The sequence below is a fragment of the Trachurus trachurus genome, assembly GCF_905171665.1.
Source record: "Trachurus trachurus genome assembly, chromosome: 4".
Lineage (NCBI taxonomy): Eukaryota > Metazoa > Chordata > Actinopteri > Carangiformes > Carangidae > Trachurus > Trachurus trachurus.
In genome coordinates this window covers 1,796,802-1,805,285 of record NC_139898.1, presented here as the reverse complement: position 1 = coordinate 1,805,285, position 8,484 = coordinate 1,796,802, and the positions used below count along the sequence as shown (strand labels likewise).

Sequence of the window (8,484 nt, the reverse complement as noted above, 5' to 3'; positions counted from 1 at the left end):
GATCATGTTTCTACTTGTTGTTTCACCTCCTCCGGTAGGACTGGTGTTGGTGTTCACGGTGCACAGTGCACAGACGTGTCTGAATCAAACAGAGGAGCCAGCAGGACCTGCAGTCTTAGATATATTTAATAAATTAAAGCCAAGGTACAAAAAAACAATGTACATCCCCACCCCACCCCCTCTGCCTACCACCACTCTCTTTAAACTCTGACATTAATTTTTTAATTTCCCCCCCCTCAGCATGTGACCACGATACAGACAGAGGATCAGTGCTGAGTGTCTTGTTCACACCAGACTGAGGCAGGACAGCTGACCCTCACCTCCAGTCCAAATTCTGTCCTTCTGCCATTTCTTACACACTGAATATATACTGTACGTCCCTCTAAACCCCCGCAACCCCTCACGAAACACATACATGCTACATGTCTGCAGGCACCTCGGATAAGACAGAAGGATTAGATTGAGATAAAGTTTTACCAGAGACCACAAAGTACATTTTGATGCTGAATGTTATTAGATGTCAACTGGCCCTGCTGATTCACAGGACATCACATTACTTCACCAATAACGTCTCTGACTTTATGGATGAGCTTCATGTTGTTGCAGTGAATGCAGACTAACTCTCTCTGAGGTGTTGTTACTGAACTCTTTATCCTTCTCTGTCTTCTCCAAGGTAGTGACCCAGATGAATGAAGTGATTTTGGCGAGCTTGTTCATTCACAAGCGTTGTGTTAAGAGCGCTAGTTGGTGTCAATAACAGGTAAATGGTTGAGTCACTGATTATCCAGGTGATGAGGAGGTTTGATGGCCGGGTGTGTGATTGCCGATGAGCGGTCGGGGTGAAACGGCGGGATGTGCCTGGTAGTCTGAATGAGCGTGGCGGTGTGGAGGAATGGATGATGGGCTCTTTGTTGAAATGATAGGAGGAAGTTATGGATGTGTACTGTAGGTCCAATATAAGTGCACTGAACAAGTGGGAAAAAAGTTACATCTGTGCACACACAGCCTCTCATACATACAGGTAGGAACACAGGCATACACTCCAATACACACAAGTGTTCAGCAATAACTGTTAATATTCACAACTTGATTAAGATTAATATTTCTGCACGATAACAGTAACTAAGCAGTCCATCTTCAGGATTATCAATCCCTCCAAACACTCAGTTGCCCTCTCAGTTTCCGTGCTGTGCCTCACTGCCAGCTACTATCCTTCCTTTTCCTCTCCACCCATCGCTCTAGGCAGTCCTGCTTTACTGAAGGGACCACTGCATCGCAACCACTCTCTCCGGCCTGAGGAGACTGCAGTATGACTGGCTAGGACTGTATGCACATGAGGTACAGCCCTTAAAGGTTAGGGCTAAGCGAGAAACTTTTCAATTTCCCATTCTTTGTCTTTTCTTCTTCCACTCATACCCCCTAAAAGGCATATATAACAAAGAAAAGGATATATTCACAAAACATTTCATGATCATTTGGCAATACGAGCTCCTGGGGGCATGAGTGGGAGTAAATATTACTGGATTTCTGTCATTTTTCCTGCAGAGTCCTCTCCTAATATTGGTCCTTCTCTCTTCCCATTAGCAGCTGCAGGACTGTCCACCACTGTCTTTCTAAATGTGTACATACATTTATATACTTAAATTGATTTATTTTTGAAAAATAATGTCAAGTAGCTACGTACGATACCACTAACATTTTCATATGGATGCTAATCACCAGGAAACAACCTAGGAACCACAGGAAGATCTAGAAAGGCAGAACAAGACGGAGATAGGAAGCATGAGGCAGCATGCTGGGAGTGCTGCTCCAAGCCCTTCCAAAGAAAAGACCTTTAAGTAAGAGGAGAGGGGAGAAACAATCAATCTCTGAACAGAAGAAGAAGATCGGAGCAGAGAGGAAAGCCTCCCTGAAGCCACCTAGGATTGAATGTTTGTCCATTCGTCTGATGGCACGTCTGTGTTGGAATGGTTCCATGTCTTGTCCCGCCGCGGGGCAGGTAATCGTTACAATCATTTCATGATATCTTCACTGACAGGGTTGGTGAGAACTGTTTTGTTGTGGCATCCAGCTGGTTTGCACCGAGGGCAGAGGTTAGGTGAGAGTCCGAGGGTTGAGTTTCAGTATTCAGCGGCATACTCTGTACCATGGAGCCCTCTGCACAGTATCGTGAACTCCTTCACTATTTCCTTTACCCTCCGCTTGTTCACTCGTTCTCTACGTGACAGAAAAAGAGGGAGGCAAACGAGAGAGGAAAAATGCATACAGTTAGGGTGTAGCTGATAGTCATAATTTATCACAGTTTATAATATTATTGTCATTTGGTACATGTTTCAGGTGTTTTTGTGTGTTTGTGGGGCTTAAGAGGGCTGTCAACTTTTATTTTGAAAATACAGCTTTTATTTTGACATTCTGTGTGTTTGCTGTGCCTTTCCGGACAGTGAGAAGTAAACAGGAGAAGGTGAAGACGCACATGTGCTGTAGTTAAGCTAACTAGTGAAGTTAAAGACCAATTTGAGTGGTTACAAAGTGTTGAAGTGTTCAAGGAACATCCGAAGACCAAAGATAATTCCCCCTTTACACTGCACGCAGCCAACGAGGTCATTAATGTGTTTTCTGTATTTTACTTTGCCAAGTGTTTTCATGTTTATGTTTACTTTACTGATGTAATCATTAATACTGTGTCTGTATGTGTGTATGTTATAGTTTTCACGGTGGATTTGGAGGGAGCTTCAAATAAACCAGTACCAAGAAAGCCACTTGTGTTGTTCGTGCCTCGAGGGAGTTATATAGGGTGTATGTGATCAATCATGTGCTTGACCGAGTGGACTGTCTCATTAGCTAATAAGCTTGTCGTCAGATGTCCGGCAGCGTACCTGAGGATCTGCTGTGAGAAGTTGTCTTTCTGTTCAGTTGTGACCCGTGACGACGGGAAGCCTGGAGGCTGCAGAGCCTCCTTCAGCCACACGGCCAGTAGAGAGAAGCAGTGCTTATTCAGAGAGAAAAGCACTTCTGCAAACGGCTCCATCAAGTTCCTAGATGCCCCGCCCCCAATGCCCTACAGAGAGACAAGGAGGCTTATTACATGACGGACTTAATTACAGTCAGAGGATGAGAAAAAGTTGGACCGTGATAACACAGCAAAGAGAGGGAACTTTTCCTGGGTGAGATGTGTTTCTCACCTCCAGCACGGCCTGTATTAACAGCTTGCCGTCCTCCTGCACCACCCGAGCCAACGGAGGAACATCTGAGCAGTGGGGTAGCAGTTCAGTCTAAGGGAGAGACACAAAGAAAGACATGACTCATTCATATCTACATTTCTATCTAAACTAATGGCTTCATTAACATTCAGAGTTTTGAAGTAGTGCGGGTGTTTGCTCACAAAGAACAAGCATGTCGACTTGACTGTTGGAGCTTCAGGGAATTTGAGTGACAGAACTCCTAGAAGTGGGAGAGGGAGACAGAAACATCACCTGCTGAACTATGGTGTCAGACATTTACAGACAGGCAGGTATTACTATACTATACTATTATTGTAGCAAAACACAGAATAGAGTGAGGAGGGATGTGCAGACTTACCACAGTGGAACACTGCCTTCACATCAAGACTCTCAGACAAGAACAAATCGGGCTTCCGTTTTAGGGCCTAAGAGGCAGATAAAGGTATTAAACAGAGTATGTTTCTGTTGGCCCGACCCAATCGGTGCTGCTTCACCACATTCCACTGCATAAGCTCCTTCAAAATACTGCTATCAACAATACCCCTCAGCCTGGTAGCCAGATCTGACAGCAACACTCTGAGACCAGATCTACCTACCAGGCTAATGTACTCTTTCCGTCTGTTTAGGAAAAGCTATGTCCAAACTCATACAGAGATCCTCCAATGCAGAACTCAGCAGGTATAACAAACAAATTACAAAAAATCAAACTTTGAAATCATTGGAAACTTAAGTCAAACTAAAGGCAATGGTGGTTTTGTTTGATTTGTTTCTTGAAATCAATCTAACATGAAACATTACTTCTCCTTGTTTTTGGTTGACTGGATTGAATATGCAACTGAAGTGTGTAAGTAATTAACATGTGCAGATAACGAGAAATACAACTCATCTTGTAATAATGAACTCATTCAGGATGGAGGAGAGGAGAGAGGGAGAGAGGGAGAGGGAGAGAGATGGAGGTCAGATCTATCCAAAGATAGAAAACAAAGGAAGAAGAATGAAGACGGAAGACAAAAATATAAAACAGGAGAGCCATCAGCCAATTTGTCTGAACTGATTAATATTAGTTGAATATTAATTCATTTGGGCTTTGATTGGCTCTGGGCTGGAATGACTTCAGAGGAAGACTGGGCTCAGAGACTAACCAGTCACCTAGGACCACAAGGCTCCAACACACGCTGTTACATCAACTTCCCAAGAGGCTGTGAGTGTGTTGATGTTTTGCGATTGTGCCGATTTTACAGGAAAAGGACAAATAGTGGTTGACATTGTCAATTTTCAGGCATAATATATTGATATGCATAAATTAATGATAATTCATCAAGGATTAGATGGTTGTCTCAGGAGAATATCCTTACATCTTAGATGTATTTAACCTTTTCTAATGTTAGCTGTCATCGCTTGTCTCTCGGCAACAGCGTTTTTAAATATTCACATGGAAGTAATTTCTTAAAGTTGGCAGGACACTTGAGTTCATAACACTGTCATAATGGGACCATCAGAAGGAGGTGAAGGTGGTTTCTGCAGTGAAATCAAAAGGCCTACATGAGGTTAGTACTAGGTCTGTGTGGCGGGGTGACTGTTAGAATCACAGGTGTTTGAGGAGAGACAGAGGTCTCTCTCTCAAACATTCCCCTAATGTTGCATTCCACTGCCTTGCCTATGTGATGGGACACCTTAGGGCCCAGTAACAAAGAATAGAGAGAGATTTAGAGAAGGAGAAGAGGACAGAGAAACAAGGAGAAATTAGAGAAGGAAAGAGAGAGAAACCCAAAGTGAATGAAATAAGAAACCAAAAACACACCTGAGCTTGGAGTTGCATAAATGAATCAACAATATCAGGATGATCCCTGGGTCCTAAAATATAATAAAGATGAAACTTAAGAAATCATAAGAGAATAAGAATAATATACAAACAGCAACTGAATAGATTCAACAGTCATGTGGAAATAAAAGAACTCAAAAATATTTCATTGAAATAATTTACAGGTGAATAAGGAACAAAGGGGTAGAAGGAGGAGGGAGGGGGGGGCATATGAAGCTTTGGCGGAGTCTTGAAAGAACAGACCAACCAAAAACAAAAAACAGGCAGAAGACAAAGACATGGGTCTGTTTAGAGAGAAAGAGAAAAGGAAGTAACGAGAGAAAAAGAACAAACCTAAAGAAACAAAAGTGGGTTTGGAGTGGGAACCCAGGAGGCACCTCTGTTACTGTTCAGTGTTACAGTTTGGAGGAAAAGGGGCCCAAAGCTGAATCCAACCCCCTTCACCTCTCCCATGAGACACTGCTGGCACCACTGTGATCAAACAACATGCAGCAAGCAACACGTTTCCTTGAAGGAAGTGCCTCAAGGAGAGAGGTGAGCATCAAGGGTTCATTCAGAACTGGTCAAAATCATCCCCTTTGCTTCAAAGGTGAACCCACAGCCATCAGTTTGAATCACTCTCAAAGATATCACTACCTCCCTTATGCTGGACACAGACTACAGGACCTTTGTAAAAAAAAAAAAAAACGTGACAGAGCACAAATGATGCACAATTAAAAACACACACTTCCTGTAGAGGCTTCTGGCCTGAAGAATCCACATCCACAATCCTGACTTTCAAACAAGGTTTACTCTGATGGCTCAAGATTGATGTTGGAGGTACTCCAACAGCAAACTTGTACTAAAACAGAACAAACGTCTGTAGTGAGCGCCCAGCTTTAGATGTTCCCAGACTCCAAACAAGTTTTCCTACTCAACAACCTCCCCCCTCACCCCCCTCCCGGCCCTCATCCAGTCACAACTCCTGGAGGAAATCCAGAGCTTATTCAGAGGGCTGTGACAGGGAGCCTGACTCGAAACCCAGCACAGCGGTGGCTGCAGCCGCGTTGAGCCGACTCGCCCGCTTCTGTTAAACCTCAGCCCACTGAATAAGCCAGTGGTCTCTGTGCTGTGACTGTATCCTGTACTGATACTGTCTACTGGGAGGAACCTGCTCAGAAAAGAAAGAGTTTAGAGGCAGGAGGAGAGGCAGCCATTACTGAACCAGTCAAAGCAGGAAAGGAAGAGAGGGGAAAAAAGGGACAACACAAAGGGGAGGGGAGCAGCAGACAGTCCTGATACAAATACTCTAGGCCAAGTGTAGTCAAGTCAATTGTCAACTCTTTGATGTTCATCTTATGTTGAGTGAAAATCAGAACATTAGTCTGGCCCCAGGGTCACGTGACGCACATGAGGATGAAAGTCATTTTCATGCAGCCCAAACACAGAAATCCATTCACAACTTCATGTATGTAAAAAAAAAAAAAAAATTAAAAAAATGGAATAAGCAAGGACTAGGCCAATCAATATGAAAACACACTGCGACATGTGGTTTGTTAGAAGCATTACAATGAGCTTGAAGTGATTGAATCAATGGTTGGTGGCAACAGTCTGCACTGATTACATCATCATATGAGGCTTTAAGCAGACAGACTTTGACTCTTCTTCTTACCATTTACATTAATGAGTAATGAGAGCAAATGTTTAAAGGTTGACTGAGACAGCAGAGTCCAGTGACCTCTGATCTTTTATCATTTTCCTATTTGCAGCTGCTTCACTGTCTAGAAATGCTGCAGAACATCAGGAATTGTGGGAATATGGGATGTCATTATGATATACAGGAAATATGGAATACATTTACTTTTTCTAATTCATTGGTAAATGAATCATTTAATATAACTAATTTGTTCACAATGTCACTCTTCTCACCCGCTACACAAAGAAGTGATTTTGAACCCTGGGAAATCAAATAGCATCAGAAGCTTTACCACTGACATGAACACAAACAGTGCACAGTATTCACAGTCGATGCCGAACCCCCTACCTTGCTGGAAGATGGACAGCGTTACCGAGGTAACCAGCTCAAACAGAGCCTTGATGGGTGGGAAGTGGTCCGTCTCACTGGCAAAGATATGCACCATCTGAAACAGCAAGACTTCAGATCAGACACGAGTCGCTATGTTTCCTTGCAAACAAGAAAGCAGGTGATAACAGACTGTTCCAGCTGCCTTCACCTACAGCTGCTTACTATTCTGACTTCTCTCCGTCTCCATGACATACTGCATTTCAGGACCAAGGTTATTTGCCACTGTCGCCTGGTGCAGTGAGTTAATAAGCTCCAAAATAAGAGCACAGCTTTACTATGTCGAAATGTATCAGAATTTTCCAAATGCCCTGCTGCTTAGCTGTGGAGACTGACTTATTAAGATTATTTTATTTTAGTGTCATTTTCAGTCGCAGTTGCACCTGGATTTTATTTGTGATTTTACTTTATGACAAAATGCTATGAGTAACGATCTGGCACGTTTCAAGACTTGTATAAATCACCGAGGAATACATCCTTTCCTGAGCTGATTTCCTGAAATTCTCACCTGTTACCTGGATTTTCTCATCTTGGTTGTAGAAAATACGGTTGTTTAAAACAAATCACTTGGACTCAACTGATGACGGAGACTGCATCTTATGAATATTTGATTGCCATGAAGAACTATGTTAAAGGGAAGTTCCATTTAGTATGGGTCTATTTCTTTTTATATATTAAGGCCATATACATTAAGCATATCTTGAAACACATCACAGTTGATATAATCACAAACAATACAATGGTACAGAGGGGTGTTGTCCTTAAGTTTAGTTTTGACTGCCTTTTTGTGTTTTGTTTTTGTTGTCTTTTGCAAGTTATCTATATTAATGAATGATGAAAACTAAATAAATACTTTAATGACAAAAAAAATCACTTGAAAATCAAAAAACTATTAACTATGATAGAAGAAAATGAAATGAGTTCATCTATTTCTAAAGGCTGTGTATGAAATGTAAACTAATTTCCTTTTTAATGAACAAACTCTATCCTCATTAATCCCAGAGTCCTGGGTGCATAGCTTATTTTACATGCACAGCCCCTTCTCACAAAGTTCTGAGATCTCTGCTTGTATCACGCAGAGTTAAGAAAATACACCAATATGTGTTTTATTGTGTGAGTTTACCTGTCGCGTGAGGTCCAGGGCTGAGGCCTGGGGAATTGTACTGTACATCTGCCCAAGCATCTCACTGAGCTGAGACACCATGGGAGCAAAGTCATGGAGCAGAGTCTTCACTGACTTCTCAAAGATGGCGCACACAGCCTGAGGAAGGAAATGAAGATTGGCTCGATTGAAATGTCATCACATGGGAGTTTACTCACGGGCTGTGTTCTACAGAAGCGGATGCTTGACAGTATGTGGGTGCACATGCTGAAGACTT

At 42.5% G+C, this 8,484-nt stretch overlaps 1 protein-coding gene across 1 annotated transcript in view; it reads right to left on the bottom strand.

Annotated features, from left to right (window-relative positions):
• Window positions 1-213: 213 nt before the first annotated feature.
• LOC310984299 (importin-13-like) overlaps window positions 214-8,484 on the bottom strand; it is a 31,166-nt gene continuing 22,895 nt past the window's right edge. Inside the window, exons 16-23 of the mRNA XM_083969477.1 lie at window positions 8,229-8,366; window positions 7,067-7,163; window positions 5,023-5,075; window positions 3,580-3,646; window positions 3,383-3,441; window positions 3,183-3,272; window positions 2,877-3,058; window positions 214-2,217 (exon numbers count right to left, since the gene is read on the bottom strand). Of these exons, the coding sequence (XP_083825603.1) occupies window positions 2,121-2,217; window positions 2,877-3,058; window positions 3,183-3,272; window positions 3,383-3,441; window positions 3,580-3,646; window positions 5,023-5,075; window positions 7,067-7,163; window positions 8,229-8,366 (783 nt within the window). The 3' untranslated portion in view covers window positions 214-2,120. The remainder of the gene's footprint in view (window positions 2,218-2,876; window positions 3,059-3,182; window positions 3,273-3,382; window positions 3,442-3,579; window positions 3,647-5,022; window positions 5,076-7,066; window positions 7,164-8,228; window positions 8,367-8,484) is intronic.